Source organism: Bacillus rossius, chromosome 1 (genome assembly GCF_032445375.1).
Source record: "Bacillus rossius redtenbacheri isolate Brsri chromosome 1, Brsri_v3, whole genome shotgun sequence".
NCBI classification, from domain to species: Eukaryota; Metazoa; Arthropoda; class Insecta; order Phasmatodea; family Bacillidae; genus Bacillus; species Bacillus rossius.
Window position 1 is genome coordinate 286,485,275 of NC_086330.1, and position 22,898 is coordinate 286,508,172.

The following is a 22,898-nucleotide window of genomic DNA, read 5'->3' on the forward strand; positions in this document are numbered from 1 at the left end:
GGGCTGCCCATCCAAGGGGCAACAATTCAGACAAGCTTTCAAAAACACCACTGTCAGAAAAATCCTGATGGGCTGCCCTTTCAAGGGGCAACAATTCAGACAACCTTTCAAAAACACAACTGTCAGAAAAATCCTGATGGGCTGCCCTTCCAAGGGGCAACAATTCAGACAACCTTTCAAAAACACTAATGTTAGAAAAATCCTGATGGGCTGCCCATCCAAGGGGCAAGTTTTCAGGATTATTTAAACTCTTAAAGGAGCGTGTTTTCAGAAATTGGATGGGCTGCCCTTCCATTCTCTGTACAAATAAACCACTCTCAGAAAAATCCTGAAGGGCTGCCCTTCCAATGGGCAACAATTCAGTCGCACCCTCTGATTTGCTACCTGAATTACTTGTCTTTGGACTCAAATATAAGGCTTCATAATAATCATAGACATCGGCGCCTAAAGCACAAACTCGGTGATATAGAATACGTGCGCCCCTACAAAAATAATTCCGCTCAAAGAAAATCATTGCATTCTGCTGGGTATGAATAAATGTGCTGTCAGGATGAACAGGTTGACCTGTCGAAAGCAGTCACTGTTTTTCCAGCTGCTAGTCTGCGCCATGTTGGTGAACATCCAAAACATTGGTTAAAGTGAACTGGTTGATAAAAGTTTTAAATGACTGCATCTCATGTAAGTGACTGTGAAAATAATAAATCTTATTAGATGTGGTTAAGCACCAAAAAGAATATATATATATATGTGTGTGTGCGTATGTGTGTATGTGCTTTTACAAAAGATTCTTTTTGGAAACCAGTTGCCAGGAAATAGTTTGTAATACAAGAACGAAATTTCAAAAATTGTACAACACAATATTTTGTATACAAATTAATTTTCTTAAAACCATGGAAAAGAGTATATTTTGTTTTATTCTGCAAATATATATTATGTACTGCTAATGATGGGTTAGCTTTTCAGGGAACAGTTTACAAATAATGTTAGCTATTGGTGCTGGGACAACACGAAGCACGAAAGCCCGGGTGTGTATCCGAACACAGTAACACTGGAATGGAATGCAAAGGCAGTGTCGGGGGCGGTTGCGGCACGCACCTGCCGGCGCTCCAGCAGCTCGCGGTCCGCCGCGCGCCGCCCGGCGTTGGTGACGACGTGCAGGAAGCCCAGCGAGGTGCGCGTGACCACCAGGTCGTCCAGGATGCCGCCCGTGATGGGGTGCGTGAACACGCTGAGCGCCGCGCGGTTGTCGGGCAGCGCGCGCAGGTCGGCCGGGCAGAGGCTCTCCAGGAACTCGAGGCGGTGGCGGCCGCGCACCTCGGTCTGCAGCATGTGCGACACGTCGAAGAGGGAGCAGTGCGCGCGCGTGTGGCGGTGCGAGGCGGCCACGCCCTCGGCGCCGTAGCTCAGCGGCAGCAGGAAGCCGGCGAAGGGCACCATGCGGCCGCCGCGCGCCACGTGGAATTCGTGCAGGCAGGACCGGCGCGGCTCCTCGTGGCGGCTCGCCGCGGGGCCCGCCTGGGAGCTCGCTCGCCGCAGCCAGCGCAGCATCGCGGGGTCAGTCGCTCTTCCGCGCCAGGGCCAGCTGGAACAGTGCACCCTGTCTTGCTTCACATGTCCCCTTGAAATGACTTTGGGAGACTGGTGGATATTTTAGTTTGAAAAGGTAAATTAAATAAGCGTTATTTCGTCTGAACATAATTGCCTCAACATTTATAAAACCATTAATTACTTTAATATCAATAAAGAAAACATGCATTTCACAAACAGGTTGAAAAAGTAACTTAATTTACGTATACATATTGACAAAGTATATTAAATTATAAAATTCAATGAGTTTGTGCCGGAAATTAGGCATTTCGTCACCTTTTGTAATTTTTTCTATAATTTTAAATTTTTTTGGGGTTTCTTATTTTTTTTTTAATTTATCTGGTTGTTAATGGGGGTGATTTACTTTTTGTTAGGCCGGTGTACGCCACGAATTTAAACTTTGTGCCAGTGGACCGAAGCCCCTTCCCAGGGGGCCAATCTGATATTTTGCTGTCTAATGTGGACATGGTCAGCCCGGTTGAAATTTCTCTCGCCTGCAGTCACGTCCCGACTTTGTAATTTTAATTCCCTGCATGACCAAAACTGCATAGAGCATCTCCTGGGCTGCAAGCTGCTACCTTGTAGAGACCTGCTGAGAATAGCATGTCTCGTCACGCATGGGGATCCAGTGGAGCTGTGTTCCCAGCGGAGTGGCGTTTTCTGTACCCCCCCCCCCCCTATCTCTCCACATCACTTTAGTTCTGAGAAATCAAGCTGGAGCAGTGACCGGACGGGACGATGGCCTAGTTCAAAAACCTTCTCCCTGGTCCGACAGACATCCCCAACATCTAGCGGAGGAAAAAGTAACCGCGGGCCTGGTCACCAGCGTGCAGAGCTCACCCTCATGACACCTGGTGGCAAGTCAGCTCACCGCCTCAAGTAGTTCCCCCTTACGCCGCTAGAAAGCAGCGTCGCGGTGCCATAAGGCACTATGCTTTCTTCCCGCGACCTGTAGAAGTCAATTGTTCGTTGCCTTCGTTTCGGTCCGGTAGAGAGCGCGCATGTCGTGTTCTTGTCACGCCCGCCTCGGACTCCTTCGGAAATTTTCGGCTTAGAACCGAACCTCCCCCCCTCCTCCCGAGGGCTTTAGCGCCTGTTTTAATTAGAAGCCTCGTCCGCCCTCGTGGACTCAATCCTCTGACTTAGGCTACTGACCACGTCTTCTCTGCGTCCTCTGCGCTAAGAGGCTTTTCGCGGGAACGGCGATTTTCGTGTGCACGAGAATGTAGTCAGCTTGCTTAAGGGATGTGATCCCGTTTGTACAGTAGCCAGGCAGAGGTAGTTTTTAGAAAAGTCATGCGTAGTTAAATTTTTATCTATTCATATTTAATTCTAAAAAATTTTGGTTTCGTTCGCGCATCCGCGACTTCTCGGTCCGCGGCATCCTGATGTCGGCGCGAGACACCTAGTGAGCTCCGAACTCTACACCCTGTTTGGTGAGTAATGCGGCCTTTTCCCCCACTTCCCGTTTGTTGGCCTTTTGCGCCGACGGTGTAGGACTGTCTGGAAGCAAGTCTAATTCGTTTTGAATTTGATTAGGGTTTCAGACAGGGTCGAAGTGCTGGAGAGACAAATTGCTCCCAGGTCGTGGTCCTGCACCTCCACTGCGGGTCACGTTAGAAGAGATGTTTCCGCAGTCCGATGTCATCCTGGAAAGACCCGGGTGATATGAGATATATTTTTTTTTCACTTGCATAGAAGGAACTAAATTCATATTACAAAGATACCAGCGAGCAGTGCTTGAAGGACGTCATCCTCAAGAATCTGTAAAATCGAGGAAACTCATATATATATGTAATTGTTGGGACATTCAAATTTGGTGCAATTTTTAAATTTTTGATTATGTAATAATTTTTTGTTAAGGTGTAATATGTATTGTTTTAAATAATCCTGGGGCGCCCCCTTTAATTACTAAGCTTTTTATTGTCAGGTTTTAATAATGTGAACACAAAATTCCTTAATAATAAACTAGGAAAACCTTTAGACCAAGCTACCGATGTTGTGTATTTATTTATCAATTACCTTCTTCATTGTAACGATCCACGAACTCCCAAGTCACTAGTGTGCAGGGAGTGTAAATTTTGTCTTGTTCACCGTCTCGTGCCCCCTCTGGTAATTAACTTTAAATTTTCTTAATATTTTGCCCAGCAGTTTCCAAGGACTTTTTGATTAATTTAAAATAATATAAAACTTGAGCACGAGGGGCGTTACAATTGGTAGCAGAGCGTGGTTTTGTCTATAGGCATACCTAAATAAAGTAGGCATACCTAAACTAAAATATAAAAGAAATTTAATTAAAAAAAAATTAATTAATTTTTTGTGAAACCAATTTTGTATTTTTAACATTGTAAACTGATCGCCAATCTGGTACACCCAGTAGTTATATTGCTTTTCTATTTTAAAGTTATGATTGAGTTTTAAAGTGCCGTGCGGACTTAGTCTGCGCGCGGCGCAAGAAGTCGCGGCGTCGGGTCCGCTAGCGTGCTGGCAGCGAGACGTGTCTTATCTCTCGCCTCAGCTGGTGTCCCCCCCCCCAGCTCCCCGTTCAAGCCAGCAACACGACCGTAATCTGAGGGCGACGACACAGCCCTGTTCCTCCACCGCCACCCCTCTCCCTTGTCCGTCGTGGCAGACGACCTTGCGAGCGGCAGGTCAGTCCCCCTGTTGAGGTATACAGGTTGGCAAGCCAAACTGACAGGGGAAGTTCGCGCAGTTGTCAGAGTAGTACGGCAACTTTATACGCAAATAAGTTTGGGCACATACCCCCCCACCTTGAAAGTGTGACTTACTCCCCGCGCATTGGGGCTAGTTGGTATTTGATATTAATATAGGAAGCCTTATGAAGTATTTAAAATTAAGATAGTTGTTAAGAGAGGATTATTTATGGTGTACGTTTGAATCGTACATGTGTGTTAAATTTTTGTTTTAATTAGCAGTAATTTACGTCCGAGCAGTATGTTTAAGCCGGAGTTATTGCTGTCAGATGAGCTGACCTATGAGTTACAGCTACGCAATTTGCCCTCCAGTGGCAATGTCCAAGTCCTCAGGAAGAGGCTCAGGGCCGCCCTTCATGATGGCGTGCCCACTAGTGTATCGAATTTGGATTTAGATGTAACTGAAGAATTCAACCTTGCTTGCACCAAGTTTTATGATATATCGGCTTTCGTAAGCTATCTAGATGTGGAGGGAAATTTACCCAATGTCGAGCGACATATAGTCAGGCTAAAACATGTTACCCGACGTTTGCAAAACCTGAAACAGCTTTCGGCAGACCTTCTCCATGGAATTTATATAAAAGAGATAGAACGATGTTTGCAACAGACGGCAGGTTTCCACATAAAATTGGCGACGAGAGCAGCCTTTTTGGAAGACACACGACGCAGTCAGCATTATGTGGCTGAGGCACAGGCTTTAGGCATCGATTGTCCCGCCTTCCCGGAAGGGGACTCTACTAACTTGTCCCTGGGGGTAAGCAACCCGACACGCGACCATCAGGAGTACGGGCGACGGTAAACAGACAGGAGAGGGAAACAAGCCGATCGCCAGACGCAGCCCCTGACTCACAGCCACTAACGTCGCTTCCAAACCAACCGATACCCGTATCTACCACTCATTCTGAGCCGCTTGTGCAGTTGACGACAGCGGCGACAAACATTACAACGGGTCACGTGACAACCCACCCCATCACTAGCGTGACATTTTCACAGGGATTACCAACCTTGGCACACCACATGACGCAACCATACCCACCAAACATGTTTGTCCCGTACCCGACCGCTCAGGGCTATTTTAACCCTTATGCTAAATTTCAGCCACAGTTTCCTTCATGGCAAACCACCCCACTTCCGAGTGCTGGTATTCTGCAGCCGCCACTCACAACGCCCCAGCTCACTCCACCACAAATCAGCCCCTCGGGTGCGACTCGGGAACAGACTCAGTCGCACCCGGTGTCACACCAGCCTTCACCTCAGCCGGCAGGAGCCGCGGCTCAGCCCCACGACTCAGTATTGAGGAGCACGACAGCCCCAGAAACTGGCTACAGTTTCTATGGAAAAATCACCCATCCTGTAGAAAGGCTACTCAAGGAATTGCCAGAGGCGTCGGGTCGGGACGCACATAAACTGATTGATTTCCTTCGAGTCTTGTTAAAGCTACGGAAAAAGGGAGGGATTCCCGACAAACAAATTTTTGAAATTGTTTACCCAACACCCAAGCTCCCTAAAGTGAGCGGATCTTGCCTGCAATTGAAAATGACCTCACTTTCGACGAGTTTCATGAAGACGTGTTAAATTTTTGTATACCGAGTAGGCTACTCACAAACATCCGATTGGAGTGGTTTAACTGCTTGCAGCAGCGTAATGAAGCCTTGCCGAATTATGTTGCTGACATACGGGAAGCCAACCAGGTACTTAGGCTAAAGGTTTCAGAGAGAGAGGTCGTGAGTACGATCCTAGACGGTTTGAACCCAGCGGAGCGCTCGCGCTCAGTGTTCCAGGCACGCCCCCAAAATTATGCTGAGCTAGATAAACTTTGCGTACACGCCACAAACATAGAATACTCTGATTTTCAGCGAAATAAACAAGCCACATTCGCTAGTCAACAAGGTAGCAGCGCGGGAACGGAGCACAGTAATTCGCAACATAAGAATGCAGCACAGAAACATCAGGGCAATACATTTTTCTCTTCAAGGCCACAAGGGAGACATCAACAAAATGCACATTGTAATTTCTGCAAAAGAAACGGACATTCCCTGTCCCAGTGTTACCACAAAAACGACAAACAAAATGGCGACACCCCAAAAAACGCATAACGCGGTGGCCCGAACAACCTTATTCAGGGCCACAGAAAAATTCAAGTGTTAAAATTTTTTCTTATAAGTGGGAAGTTCAAACTGCGCAAAATAATGACAGTACACAAGAAACATCATTACATAAAAACAATAATCATAAGAACAAGGAGCTCAGGAATAAAAGTAAAAAGCGAGGTCACAAACATAAACAAAGAAAGCACAATAGCAGGAGAAATAACAAAAATAAGGGAAATGGTAATTCAACGCACACGTACTCATGTAAAACGTGTGTTGATCCTACAAATAAGGGCAAGAGAAAGTGCCACCAAATTTTTGGCAATATTCCTACAGTAATTCCGTATGCAGTAACAACGATTGGCGAACACACTGTACCGGGACTAATTGATACGGGATCAGCGCGCAGCCTAATTTCGGGGCAGTTGTTTAACAAGTTAAAACAGAGCAAATTAATTCTAAGGACTGAGACCACTAAGTTACAATGTTTCACAGCTTCAGAGCAGCCATTAAATATTACGTTAGCAGTTGTGATCAAGGTGAAGATTTATTTATATTCATGCAATTTCCCATTTTTGGTGTCTGATCAACTTGCCACAGACCTAATCTACGGGTCTGATTTCATTGCCAAGACAGGTCTAATCATTAATCTTCAGGCGAAGAATTTTGTTTTCAAATTCAACATGGGTAATCCTATTCCTTGTGGGACCCCTGAGCAAATAGTTTAGGTTCCGACCGAGCCAACGGCAGCCATCTTGGATCAGGGTAACACCACTTCACACGAGCACCTTAATACACAGCAGCGGGCCGCCATTGATAAATTATGCAGTAGTTTTCCAGATGTCTTGACTAGCAAACTAGGTCGCACAAATTTAGTCGAGTACCAAATTGAGTTAGCGGATAAAATACCAGTGAGATCTCACCCTTATCAATTTTTAGGCTCTAAGATGCAGACGATGCGCAATCATGTTCAGGAGCTTTTGGACAAAGGGGTAATCGAACCCTCGACCTCCGCCTACAGTTCCCCAGCTTTTCTGGGGCCTAAGGGCAAGGATCAACAACGATGTGTAATTGATTACAGAAAAGTTAATGAGAAAATAGTCATACAAAACATACCTTTGCCAGACCTAAACACTGCTTTTCATTGGTTCAGTAAGGCCAAATATTTTAGTGTGTTTGATCTAAATTCTGCTTACCACCAAATTCCCCTTACTGCGGATTCAAAACCCATCACAGCCTTCTGTGTCCCTTGGAACTTGTACCAATACACAGTAGTACCTTTCGGACATGCCACGGGAGCCCAAGTACTAACTCGACTCCTGGATCAGATACTAGGAGATCTAAAATTCAAAACAGTGTACAACTATCTAGACGATGTCGTCGTATATTCAGAAACATTTGAAGAACACATCAAACATTTAGAGGAAGTCCTAAGTAGATTTCGTACAGCAGGGTTAACTGTCAACACAAAAAAGGTTAAGTTTGCAGTCCAAGAACTGTCTTTTCTAGGACACCTGGTTTCTAGCAAGGGAGTCACCATTGATCCTTCACGTACACAAGCTATTCGTGATTTTCCGCCTCCCACAAACCCTAAGGGTATTTCACGTTTTATTGGTATGGAAAATTTTTACTCAAAATATATTCCTAATTTCGCTGAGTACGCAGCACCACTAAATACGTTGCGTAAGAAAAACACACCTTTTACATGGGGTCCGGAACAAGAAAAAGCTTTTAATTTCCTGAAACAGGCGATTTCTTCCCCGCCTGTACTCCGCATGGCAGACTTCACCAAACCTTTCATTTTACAGACTGATGCGTCCAGTGTGGCTTTTGGCGCAGTACTGTTACAGGAAGTTGAAGGCTGCAGACAGCCTATTGCGTTTGCATCGCGGACACTTACCCACGCCGAGAGGAAAGCCTCCTCGATCTACGAATTAGAATGCCTCGCCGTGGTATTTGGCATCGACAAATTCCGACAATTTATAGAACACAGGGAATTCCTGTTGGAGACAGATAATCAGGCATTAGCTTGGCTTTTGGCACACCCGAAACAATTAGGGAAACTCGGGCGATGGATTGCAAAAATTTCCTCTTTGAAGTTCAAAATCCAACACATTCGTGGCACACAGAATATAGTAGCGGACACACTGTCTCGCATGTTCGAAAACCCAACTCAGACTCCGCCCGAAGGAACACCATTCTTATGTCAAGCCCTATTGACAGAGTTTCCGTTGGCATTTCAGGATTTACAGAGCCAGCAGGAAGCTGATCTCCACATTTCCAGTATTATTAACCTTTTTAGTTCAGGAACTGCGCCAAAATACTTTAGGATATCTAAGGGGCTGTTACAAAAACGCACCCCCCAATCAAAAACATACAAAATTGTGCTCCCACAAAATCTGCATAATATGATTTTCCATTATTATCACACCTCGCCGGTGGGCGCACACCTCGGTATATATAAGACCATTCAGGCTATCCGACGTCATTTTGTGTGGGACGGCATGCACAAGGACATCACCGAGCAGGTGAAACTATGCAAAATCTGTGCGCTGAGTAAGCCAGGGCAGAACACTCGTTTCGGTTATTTAACTTCAGATGTGGCCGAGCGCCCCATGCAAAAGATGTTTATCGACTTTGTCGAGCCTTTCCCGCGCTCAAAGACAGGAAACACTATGCTGCTGGTGTGTATCGACGCCTTCACAAAATTTGTCTGGCTCATTCCCATGCGAAAAGCCACCGCAGAAAACACTGTATCTGCGCTACGTAATCAGATCTTCAAGACGTCGGGAGTCCCGTCTATAGTAGTTTCAGACAATGCAACCCAGTTCACGGCTAGGATTTTTAAGAACATGTGCTTCTCACATGGCATTCTGCACGTCACAACCTCGCCTTATTATCCACAGCCCTCGCATGCTGAGAGATTCAACCGCAATCTCCGGTCTGCTCTAATAGCTTACCATGCGCAGGAGCAGGGTAAATGGGATTCGAATTTGGTGTGGCTGCGAATGGCCTTTAATTATGCACATCATGAAGGACACAAAAGTACTCCTTTCGAACTCATGTTCACTTACCGACCTAATACCCCTCTTTCAAATCTTTGGTCTTTGAATGACCTATTGCCCGATGATCCGAGAGACATCAGGGAGATTTGGAGAAGAGCTCGTAAAAATCTCAATCTGGCTCATGAGAGCAGAAAAAAGAAATACAACGAAAACCGATTTCCTAACCCTTACAGGGTAGGCGATTTTGTGCTTTGTAAGGCACACCCACTCAGCAAGGCAGTGGATAAGTTTTCCGCCAAGCTGGCGTACCGCTGGAGAGGTCCCTTTCAAATACAGCGATTTTTAACGCCAGTTACGGTTAGCCTAGCTGACCCCAGTTCAGGAGAATTCGTGACCAGAGCGCACATCTCCCATCTAAAGAAAACACAGGCTGACTTAAAGTAGATGTGTTTAATTTCTTTCCCCTAACATAGGGGACTCTCTAATATTAGGCATGCCAGAAATCCTCGAGGTCTTAAAAATCAATGGTACTAGAAATAAGAATGCTAGCTTTACGTTGTATAAGTTTTAAGTGGCCACTTAGTTAATAAGCTCTTAGTTAATAAGTTTGTTTAAGGGTTATCGGTATGTTGTGCCTGAGAGGCGGACGCGTCTCAAAGGTGTTATAATATAAGTAGTAGGATACAGGCGAACCTGGTACTAGTTTTACTGAGCAGTGTAAGTGTTGTTTTTTTATTTTTTTTCCCTATATGCTCCGCATTCAAGCGGGGGAGTATGTGCCGGAAATTAGGCATTTCGTCACATTTTGTAATTTTTTCTATAATTTTAAAATTTTTTGGGGTTTCTTATTTTTTTTTTAAATTTATCTGGTTGTTAATGGGGGTGATTTACTTTTTGTTAGGCCGGTGTACGCCACGGATTTAAACTTTGTGCCAGTGGACCGAAGCCCCTTCCCAGGGGGCCAATCTGATATTTTGCTGTCTAATGTGGACATGGTCAGCCCGGTTGAAATTTCTCTCGCCTGCAGTCACGTCCCGAGTTTGTAATTTTAATTCCCTTCATGACCAAAACTGCATACAGCATCTCCTGGGCTGCAAGCTGCTACCTTGTAGAGACCTGCTGAGAATAGCATGTCTCGTCACGCATGGGGATCCAGTGGAGCTGTGTTCCCAGCGGAGTGGCGTTTTCTGTACCCCCCCCCCCCCTATCTCTCCACATCACTTTAGTTCTGAGAAATCAAGCTAGGAGCAGTGACCGGACGGGACGATGGCGTAGTTCAAAAACCTTCTCCTGGTCCGACAGACACATCCCCAACATCTAGCGGAGGAAAAAGTAACCGCGGGCCTGGTCACCAGCGTGCAGAGCTCACCCTCATGACACCTGGTGGCAAGTCAGCTCACCGCCTCAAGTAGTTCCCCCTTACGCCGCTAGAAAGCAGCGTCGCGGTGCCATAAGGCACTATGCTTTCTTCCCGCGACCTGTAGAAGTCGATTGTTCGTTGCCTTCGTTTCGGTCCGGTAGAGAGTGCGCATGTCGTGTTCTTGTCACGCCCGCCTCGGACTCCTTCGGAAATTTTCGGCTTAGAACCGAACCTCCCCCCCTCCTCCCCAGGGCTTTAGCGCCTGTTTTAATTAGAAGCCTAGTCTGCCCTCGTGGACTCAGTCCTCTGACCTCGGCTACTGACCACGTCTTCTCTGCGTCCTCTGCGCTAAGAGGCTTTTCGCGGGAACGGCGATTTTCGTGTGCACGAGAATGTAGTCAGCTTGCTTAAGGGATGTGATCCCGTTTGTACAGTAGCCAGGCAGAGGTAGTTTTTAGAAAAGTCATGCATAGTTAAATTTTTATCTATTCATATTTAATTCTAAAAAATTCTGGTTTCGTTCGCGCATCCGCGACTTCTCGGTCCGCGGCATCCTGATGTCGGCGCGAGACACCTAGTGAGCTCCGAACTCTACACCCTGTTTGGTGAGTAATGCAGCCTTTTCCCCCACTTCCCGTTTGTTGGCCTTTTGCGCCGACGGTGTAGGACTGTCTGGAAGCAAGTCTAATTCGTTTTGAATTTGATTAGGGTTTCAGACAGGGTCGAAGTGCTGGAGAGACAAATTACTCCCAGCTCGTGGTCCTGCACCTCCACTGCAGGTCACATTAGAAGAGATGTTTCCGCAGTCCGATGTCATCCTGGAAAGACCCGGGTGATATGAGATATATTTTTTTTTTCACTTGCATAGAAGGAACTAAATTCATAAAACAAAGATACCAGCGAGCAGTGCTTGAAGGACGTCATCCTCAAGAATCTGTAAAATCGAGGAAACTCATATATATATGTAATTGTTGGGACATTCAAATTTGGTGCAATTTTTAAATTTTTGATTATGTAATAATTTTTTGTTAAGGTGTAATATGTATTGTTTTAAATAATCCTGGGGCGCCCCCTTTAACTTTGTTAATTACTAAGATTTTTATTGTCAGGTTTTAATAATGCGAACACAAAATTCCTTAATAATAAACTAGGAAAACCTGTAGACCAAGCTACCGATGTTGTGTATTTATTTATCAATTACCTTCTTCATTGTAACGATCCACGAACTCCCAAGTTACTAGTGTGCAGGGAGTGTAAATTTTGTCTTGTTCACCGTCTCGTGCCCCCTCTGGTAATTAACTTTAAATTTTCTTAATATTTTGCCCAGCAGTTTCCAAGGACTTTTTGATTAATTTAAAATAATATAAAACTTGAGCACGAGGGGCGTTACAAGTTCGTTGACAAATATATTAAACGTATTAAATTATATTTAAAAATATTAAAATTACAACATTTAATGTATGGGCTCGAATTAGAAGATTACCAATAAGTTTACATTTGGCATGATTAGAACGGAATCAAAAACAATCAGTTAACATAAACAATCCCTAGTATTTAGAGTTACAAATGTTACGCAATAAATATTTTTGGATGTTCCAGTTTCTTTAACGGAGTTATCTGCTGGACACGCTGAAGACATCACAAAATTCTGGAGGACTGGAGATTTGACGTTAACTGGCCGAAGGTTACGTGTTACATGATACCGAGGTACCTTAGTCGTCCAGCTTCCCGGACGAAGGAGTCGAGGGGGGTGTGTTCAAGTCCACATCCGGCTCTCGGGCCCTGTTTGCGAACAAGCCCGAAATGAACATGATCAGAACTGGTTCACAGCCAGTTAGTAAAATAGGCAGAAAATGCTCACTAAAACGGTGATGGTTGGGGAATAAAGGTTGACAACTCAACAGACAGGGAGATGGCTTCCAGCGCCAACCAAGTGGTCCGCCAGGGTGCCAAGCTCGCGAACACCCGCGGTTGACGCGGACGTTTTCAGAATTTAAAATCATTATTAAATTGAGCAAAGTTTAACTACCTCTACCAGGCAGGCATACTGACTAATTCATGATTAAAAATGAGTTATAGGGAGAACATCCCCTGCCTAGTTGACTACATATTTGCACGACTACCGGAGTGAAGTCTTGCAATATGCTGCTCGCCGATGATTCGGAGTTGTCAGTCTGCTGTCGCGGCGTGGAGTGTTTTTGGGGTGGCAGCGACTCGTAATTAAAAAGGCGAAGTCAATTAAAAGAAAAAGGGGGGAGGGAGACTTCGACTTCCGGACCAAAAGTTTCCGAATATTTCCGAGGGGGTGGTTGAGAAATACTGACTTCTATAACTCGAAGTTGGTGGTACTGGCCGATGGCAGCGCGACCTACTGAGGGGTGTCCGAAACAAGAAAAGATCGACTCGCACGAGAAGAATGCTAAAGCATGGAGCTTATGGAGGGGACTAGTGCAGCGCTCTGGTGGCTTGGAAATGAATTATGGGGCACTGCTTGTCGCGTGATGTGCCAGGGGACAGGCGTTTAGCGAGCGTTCAAACACCCAGGGGAAATAACTCGCAACTCTGCCACGAGAGGACAGAGGCAGTATGTTCGAAGACCGATGGGCGTCCTTGGATTCAGCCAGGGTTGATGGCCGGCCATTGAACTGGGCCTGGTTCCCTGGAAAGGCTTGAAAGAGGGGGTGGGGTGGAAACTGCGCTATGTGGGAAATTAAGCCCGAGACATGCTGGTAGCTTGAGCAAAACGACTCGTGGGTGCGTCTCTGGGCTGCTTGCGCCAGGAGAGCTCCAAGAAAAACTGTGCCCTGGGAGAACAACGAGATAAGCCATCTTGATCACGGCTCGGAGGAGAATTACAGGCGACGGGCGTGCGCCAAAGCGAGAATAAGACGAGAGCGCCTGCTGGGTCATTAAATGGTTGGCAAAAACCAAATACAGCGCTGAGAAAGGATTGGGGAACTAGCCTGACAAAGATTAAATGGGAGTGTACAGGAGGCGGAAAAGTTTAAGTGTTAGCAGCAAAAATGACTTCCAAAATTATTTTTCAAAAAATTGAATTTAGAATTGTGCCAAAAATACAAATTGGTGGCACACTATTTCTTATAGGACCATGGCTTGGTGGCTTGCTCAGTTGTGGCCTACCAGTCGTAAGGATTCCGTCATGTTCGGGAGTGTCCGTAGCTCGTTGCCTATGATAGGGATGATGACATGACCACCATTTTGTTTTTTTTCAACATCTTGAAAATCAATATTTATTAAGTTATAAAATTGGGATGAATTTATAATTCATAAAATGTTACTCATATATAATTTTTTTGGTAAAAAACGTCGGCCATCTTGTCCATCATCCTTAAAATGTGTAATTATTAATCTAGAAAATCGGCAAATTTTCGAAAAATCATTAAAAAATACTTTTGTTAAAATAATGATTGAGTCTAGAGTTTTCTATTATATTAAATCCCTGCTCGATGAAAAAAAAAATATTTTTTAACGAGAAAAAAACATTTAATGAAATGTGATGAAAAATTCTCAAAAGAGGCTCAAATTCCTTATCTACCGGCATCCAGTAAAGGGTTGATTACGCATTGACCACCATAATAAAAATCAATAATTATTTAGCTGCAAATTCGGAAAAATTCCAAAATCATTAAAAAAATCACCGAATTATTTGCTGATTAATTCGATTGATTTCAGTCCTTTTATTTCAATCCCTGGTCGAAGCATTATACATAATTTTAGGTAAAAGATACCCATTTAATAAAATATGGTGAACAATCCTAAAAGCGGTTTAGATTCTTTATATATCAACCTCCAATATGCTGATGATTACATATTAACCGCCATCTTGTTATTCTGTAATTATTTGGCTTTAATTTCGGGGAAAAATTCAAAATGCATACAAAAATCACCTAATAATGTACTGCTTCAATAAACCGATTTCTATCCTTGGTTCTATCCCTGGACGAGGCAAAGATGTAATTTGAGTAAAAAAAAAATATTTATTTGTTTAAATAATTGGCGCACAATTTTATTTTTTAACTGGTGTTTCATTCAAGCATAATTTTTATACTGTGTAAAGTATAATAGAAAAGTCAATTATTAAGCTTTGTTCTGTTTTATTATGCTTACTAACGTGTGCAGTTAGTACTGGAAAGTTATTCAGGGAAGGGTTCACAAATAACTTTAACTATTTGAGGTACTGGGACAACACAAAGTATTAATACCCGGGTAAGAGTCTGAAGTCTGTACTAACTGAAAACACCATTTTGTAGTTATAAAGTTGTTTTCATGTAAATGTACAAATTTTCAAATATTTGTTATTTTACTAGAATATATCTGTTCCATTTAAACAAAAATACTGTGTGTGTTATTTCATCTTTTCCTTATTTACTATCCGGTAGCCTTCCTCTTTATAATTTATCACACTAGATCACTTTATTTACTTTTAATTATTACTGCGATGGGTACGATTGATATAAAACATTTTAATAAACGTACGTAATTTACTAGTTTACACTGTAATTCACAGCGAAACCTCAAAAACACATAAATAAAATTAATATAGAAACATTCAAAAAGCAACCCGTAATCAGCTGATCACCTGCACCTCGTGTTTCATAGCAATTTTGCTGAGGGCATAATCTACTAACATGAGTATCATATAATAGTGGTAGAAATGCACACAAGTGCCTGTAATTTATTATTAATTCGTGAATCAACAATTATTGCAAGCGACATGTTATGATAAACTTTAAGGGGATATCACCTCAAATAACAGTTATGAAAAGAAAATGAAATCACCTATTGAGCTTGTGAGAACCGAGCGTGACCGTACGGTTGACATCGAGGTCATAAGAGGCAAAGAAAGATGAAAACAAAGTGAATGGAGCACTGATGAAAAGAATTTGGGGGAAAGGTGGGAGAGAGAAACTGGAGTAACCCTGGTAAACCCATTGGCACACGGCGACGTCCGCCCCGTTTACCACTCGTGAAATATTCTGCCGGGAGGCAAGCGATCTGACCACTGAAACAACCTGCAACACGTTAAATATCACCCTTTGATACAAAAGTACCTGTAGATATATTTAAGTTAAAGGTCCTGAAAAAGTCCTTAAATTGGTTCGTCAGGTATTTGTAGGCATCCTAGTTACGCCCAAGTGAGCTAGTGGGGTTCCCTGATGTGCAATTGAAATTCTTATGACATATCTCGACTCTGGCTGCAGCTAAACTGTAACATGTAAACTAACGTTTAACATTCATTAATACCTCATTTTCAACGAACCGTAAAAAATTTGTTTGAAATGTAGAAAATTAAAAGGTAATCCTCCACAAATTCTTTGGAAGCGCGTTTGGCTGCGTTCCTCTGGCTAGCGCTGTACTGAATGTGGCACAGTAGACACCTCCACTTCCTGTCTGATCCTTTTTTATCCTTACCGAGACTTTTGCACGTGAATGTGGAGTTTATTTATACTCAAACAAGTAGCATTACATTCAAGCTACATTTTAATTTTCACACGACTTTCTGTAATAACGATAGAGTTAGGCTTATAATAAAACATTTTTAATGAATATATTAAGTAATTATCGTAGTTCTGGAGTCAATAAACATCAGCCAAAGCAGAAATAATTTTGTTCTTAAACTTACGTTTTGTTTAATTGGTTACTATTCAAATTAAGAGTAAATTATATTATAAAACTTCAAAAAATTCGGTTGAAAATATTTCTTTAAGACTTTCTAAGAAGTGTAGATAAGACGTTTAGGATAAAGAGCGGATATTAAGTGTTTCCGCTAACACGAGAGAACGTAGTTGTAGCAGGGAATGTTTAAATCTTTTATTTTATTTCGTGAGACAGTGAGTTTACTATTTCTCTAGGACTGTTAAGAAATCGACGGAGAGTACGTGAGTTAATCATGTCGTGTTGTTTTCAAAGACGTGGGTTGACTGAACTCGGGAGTCAATAGAAAACAGGAGATAGCCGACTCAAACACAGATCTCGTCAGGCCGATGTTGTTAACCTTTCTTTGTCTTTCATCGGGGAATCGATGGAGGCAGAGGTTCATTGGAACGTAACACAGTTAAGGCCCTTTCGTACAACCCAACTGTGCTTCCAATCTCATCAAATTTTCATGGGATTTCATTCCTTGAATGACGTAACCGCAGTCGTATTGTTGTTCAACGAAATAAATACTCCTAGAACTTGAAATATCTTCAATTCTAATATTTTATAAATTTTCTTGGATTTTTTAAAAGTCTTAGTTATTTTATGGCAAAGTGATTTCGTAGCAATTGGCTGCGTCCTGGAAACGATTTAGTTTATGTTGAAACATGATTTTAACACATATTTGGTAAAATATATGTAAAAAGCAGCCATACATATTTAAATTTAAATAATGATTTGTTTTTAATGGGCCAAAACAGCTTTAATGAAGTTTTATTCTCGGAAAATAAAAATAAAGCATAAATGAACAAACACCTTAAAGAATATTAATGTTTTATTAAACACAATATTATAACGTTATTAGTTCAAGTACTTAAAGCGGGTGAATTGCCTTTCAATAAACTCTTTTGTTTCAATATAATCCAATCTTTTAATATCATTCCCATAGTTTAAATGGATTAAGTAAAAAAAACACATATAATTGTGTAAGATGGTGTTTGGCTGAGAAGGAAATGCCTTACAATGAACAGCATGATTAAGTACATGAAGGGCATTGTTTACAAAAAAACTGCATAAACACGTGTCACGTATGACGCTACAGTATATAATCAAAGGACGCCTTGTCTCCAAATGATACAAGTAACAAGCCCTGTGAATGGTAGCAGACCCTCACGAATCGGCCTGTGTATCAGCTGCAAACCTACCAAGATTTCACTGTCCTTCCAACAATGTCATATCGTCAGTCGTCAATAGTAACTAAGGACCCGGTGACAAATAATGCTGTCGAACCTGCTTCTTATTACATAATGTACAAGTTCTTAAACTCCACAGTTAAAATTACAAAAAAATTCAATACTAACGTTTACCGTGGTCATAACTGTTAACGTGATGTGGAAAAAATGGCATAATTGGAAAAGTTCCAATGAATTTTATTAACAATAGAATGGTAACCTCGGTCCTACTATAATACACGGGAAAAAAATTCTGTACTTTTGCAAGAGGTTCCTTTGGAAAATCAGATGCCAAGAAAGAGTTTATAATACTTTAAAACATTTATTGATCTTTGTACAACAAATTACTATGGTTATTTTTGCATGTATGAAATACGTTTTTCGAGAAAAATATTTTTTTTGAGAATTTGTTTTACGAAAATTAGCGAATAATTTTATATTTTAATTAATAATTCATTCAAGAATAATTTGTTTAAACCATGGAAAATATAATCTAAAATTCAACAACTTGACTTTATTTGTTTTAACTGTGCTTAGTAGGTGCTCAGATCATACTGGAAAGCTATTCAGGGAACGCATTACAAATAACTGGGACAACACCAAGCACAGATGCCTGGGTAAGAATCTGTACGCAGTATTTCTGCGAACACTATTTTGTAGTGATACAGTTGTTTTAATGTTAATGTACAAATTTACAAATATCTGTAAGTTAAATGAATATTTCTGTTCAATTTACAACCAAAAAAAATGTGTAAGGGTAGACACTAAAAAATGAAAAATTATTTCGGAATTCCTCCTCGGTGCTCAGGGAATTTGTCCCCCCTCCCCCCCCCTCTTTTCCCTCGTGAAATGACGGCCCTGCATATCACAGTGGCGTCAGCGGAACCATTTCCCCCGCAGACATTGTGCCGTTCACTTCCGGGAGTGGCGGCGCAGCAGCCTTGGCCGCACCGCGCGGACTGGTGCGCCTTGCCGAGGTTACGGAACAGCTTCCAAGCTACGCAGTGCGCGTTATGCGGGAACGGGAACGCGTTGATACTGACCGAATTACTCGTGCTTCCCTGCCAAACATGTCGGTTGATCACGGTATCAGCCCGTGGTCTTCCGTGGTCAGAGACTCCACCGACACTGTCAGAAATTAGAGTACATTTACGGACTTTTCAACCAACAATTTAACTCAAATGAACGAACAAATATTCATGACTACAGATAACTGAATCTTCGTAAAAAACTGCGCCCTATTTTGACTTCCCCGTTGTATGTTTCGCTCTAAACAAAGGAAAACACACACGTGTACAAAACAGATGTTCTTCATTTAGACGTAACAAGTTTTTTGATGTTTTATTTATATACCAATAAATAATCTTTTGAAATCATGTTAAAAGTTAGTGAAATCAGTGTCCGTAAATTTGCGTAGATAGCAATACATTTACGCAGATACATGGATAACTGGTAACCAGCGTTCTTCATGAATTGAAGGTAAAATATTTTAACAGTGCACTTTTATTTTTGTTGTTTTGGCTGAGGCCAAGTCCGTCGAAATAATGTGCCTAAAGTTTCAACAAACCGTGTTGCAGCCATCTTCAAGGGCGAAGGACAACTGGTGTTCTGGCACAGTATTTATGAAGGGACATCCTCAGCTGAATAGTAAATTAAAATGAATAAATAAATATTTATACTATTGTGCTAGAACACCAGACCTTCTATTGTTTATCACACAGCATACCGAAACTTTGGGCACACCACCATTTTCCCAGACGCGGTCACAAGCTAAAAGCCAAGAAGCAGTTGCTCACAGTGATGTAGAACTAAGTTTTTTTTGCCAAGCATATTTACGTAAACATGATAACCTCTGTGATGCTTCCCGCTTTTTTTTCTTCGTATTTTCCTCCTGATGGCTTTGCATGTTTACTGGCTCTTAGACACCCTGTCTCAGTCACAAAATAAAATATTAAGGTCCAGAATCTTGCAAATATCATATTTTTTTTTAGAGATTAAGGTATGATAACTTAATGGGAGGAAGAAAGTTTTACAATTGCTGTCTTCGAACAACTGATTGAAAATTGTAAGGTAAAACACACGGTGTCATGATCTAATATCATGCTACAGCTAAAATTTAAGTCAAGCTTAAAATTGTTGAAATAACATCTATAAATGTAGTTATAAATAACATTAATTAAGTTCATATTATAATCAATTAAACGAAACTACAGAAAGAAAATAATTAGATATTTATTAGGAACACGTATTTTCCAAAAAAAAAAAAAAATATTTCAATGCTAATTGTGTGTTAAAAAGCACCGGAATATGGTTATTCTCTCTAGTACACGTCCCACACGAGTAACATCAAGTCTTTGAGGAAGCAAACGCGTCCTGAACGACCAGGCTAAACACGGGAATGGCTTCTCTTGTCGATGGCTGTCAATCACTGTCTAATGAGCGCCTTGAAATAGAAAGTGTTGGCGTCGCTGAAGTCTGCAGAACAACATAACCTCTCCCCACTATTATGGTTTTAAGAAATATGCCTAAATGTGACGTGGTTATTTTCCGGTGAATCACAGGCGTTATTCAATAAAATGTGCCAACAGTGGACGCATGCCGACAATTTTTCCCCCAAAACATTACGAAGAACACTGATTTAAATTTATCCTTGAACTATCGTAAACTTAGGGAATACCTTCATAAATTTATCGGAATTGATCTTGGAATATTAAAATAACCTTCTAAAACTTAATAAGTGGTCAGTTTCCTAATTTATTTGCATCTTTATTTTGTATTCCCCCCCCCCCCCCCCCAGTGATTTAAAATTAATATATCTATAGTAAAATTACAGTTTATCAACATTTTTATGATTTACAAAGGGTAATAGAATGATTTTGCGAACCTTAAAACAGATTTATATTTTGATCTTTGCATGTGTTGAAAGAATGAAATGGTGTCTTATATAGTTTTGAATAAATAGTTTTTTGTTGCGTTTATCTGAAATTACTTTATCTAAATTAATACTTATAAATATAATAAAAAGTTTTCCCATAACCCTTGAAAATCTCAGATATAAAGTTTTGGAAAACGAAATTTTTATGATTTACGAATACTGTCCTAAATATGAATAATTTTAAGACAAAGGCCTAATGCAAAGAATCAATTAAAAACTGATTACTACTACACGTTAAGAATAAAAATAGTATTCTAAGTCCCTCAAAACCATTATATAAAACTTATGGAGTTCATAAAGCCACTTATAAACAACTATTCATGGTGATATAATTTTTATACCATAAATATAAAACGAAAATACAGGAGCATAACATTTTAAGAAAATACTTTTTTAAACCTTCAGCAGAAACCTAAATTCTTTCCATGTGCATATTAACCATATTTACATCGGAACAAAAATCTAGGAAGTCAGAAATCGGCTAGTTCTTATGAATATCCATTTATCTGGAACTAAACCGCACTCTCCGTGTAACTGATGTTCTTTCTTCATTGAAAATAAATTTAAAAAAAAGGACTACATACTTTCCGGAAAGAAGCTTTCAGGACTAACGTGCATAAGATAGACCTATCTTAGAAACGAGCTACTAGTTTAGATAGATTTAAATGCCCATATTTAGCTTGGTTATGCGTGTGTATTATATAAATATTTGTGTAATTAACAAAGAGTATTTAATTTTTTACATGTACTGAACGTGGTACATACATAGAAGTAGTTTTTTTTCTGTATTTTTAAAAATATTCCTTTGGAAACCAGTTGCCAAGAAATTGTTTGTAATACCACAAGAAAGCTGTTGTAACTTTGTAGGATACACTTTGGCATATAAGAAATACATTTTTTTCCTAATGAAAGTTGCACTTAATTTCATATTTTAATTGATGTTTCATTCATGCGTAATGTTTTTTTAACCATGGAAAATACAATTAAGCATTCAATAATAAATTTTTATTTAGTTTTATTATGCTTATTTATGTGCGCAGTTAAAACTGAAACGTTATCATCGAACGTTTTTCAAATAACTCTAAATATCTGAGGTGGTGGGCCAACACGAAGCATAAATGTCCGGGTAAGAATACAAACCCATTATTACTGCGAACACTATTGTTTTCATGTAAATGTACAAAATTACTAACATCTGTAATTTTACATGAATATTTCTGTTCCGATTACAAATAAAAGAAGGTCCAGATACAGCAGAGACACTCACCGGGCGTTGCTCTGGCCGACTGTCTCGGGGGTCTCTGCGGCTGTCTCTCTGCCCGCCGAGCGAGTCGCCGGCCAGTTGACCTCCCGCGGACTCAAAGGTCGCCCCGCCCGGCCTGCTTCCGTCCCCCTCCTGACCCCTCCTCATCCTGCTGCCTTGAGGCCCGCGCGTCTGTGCTGTGTTCGTATCACGCAGCTTCTTGATGGAATAATTCATGGCTAATCCCCACGACGTGTCTTGTGCCGCACAATGTGTGTTCATATTCAGCACCGCTGGACGCGAACACTCGGCACTACCCGGCACACGGGTGGGATGAGGAGGATGGTGGGGGGGGGGGGGGGGGGGGGAGCACAGCGCAGAGTTGCCATGCGCATAGGCACACACTAATACCTTTCCTAAGCCCAACATATATAGTTTTTAGTCTAGAGTTAAGAAGTGAGGGGAGCTAGTCATGGCGCCAATCGCAGCCATGGCTAGACAATCCCCTATTAGCGCATGATGCATGGCACCTCTCCTGCAGGGATAACACCCTGCATGATTGGAGCGTATATGCTACGTCCGAGACGGACTTAGAATCTTCCCTAACCCGGACCCCTTCCTATCCAGTTAACTTAGAATGAGTTAGGTTAGGGAAAAAAGTGTGTGCGTGGAGTCCACGCGTGACCGAAGTAAAACTTCCTGCTTATTAGGTATGATACAGGTAAATTATTAGTATATTTATTGTAAAAGAGATCAAATTGAGAATAGTAAGAATGCGGGTATGATATGAAAATAAAAATAAAACTGCGTTACGAGAATTTCAGTAGCGTCACTGCTGCGTCATTTCTACCTCTCCCTTGCCATCTCTCTTTCCTGCTGTTACAACTGGCATACATATAGGGACCGGAAAAATTCGCGGGTTCAATGACCTGTAGGATGAACTCCATAGTTCTACTTACACTCGGTCAAATGCCACCCACTCATTGGCTGCTGTCTTGTGAGACGTTCCAGCGTAGCAGCCTGTGATTCGATAAAGCTTTGGTTGGGTGTTACTCATTGGCCCAGAGTTATCCA

At 41.7% G+C, this 22,898-nt stretch overlaps 1 protein-coding gene across 1 annotated transcript in view; it reads right to left on the bottom strand.

The window, feature by feature from the left end:
- Nucleotides 1-21,922, bottom strand: part of LOC134527694 (aminomethyltransferase, mitochondrial) — a 38,888-nt gene extending 16,966 nt beyond the window's left edge. Inside the window, exons 1-2 of the mRNA XM_063360598.1 lie at nt 21,849-21,922; nt 1,096-1,582 (exon numbers count right to left, since the gene is read on the bottom strand). Of these exons, the coding sequence (XP_063216668.1) occupies nt 1,096-1,548 (453 nt within the window). The 5' untranslated portion in view covers nt 1,549-1,582; nt 21,849-21,922. The remainder of the gene's footprint in view (nt 1-1,095; nt 1,583-21,848) is intronic.
- Nucleotides 21,923-22,898: the final 976 nt, after the last annotated feature.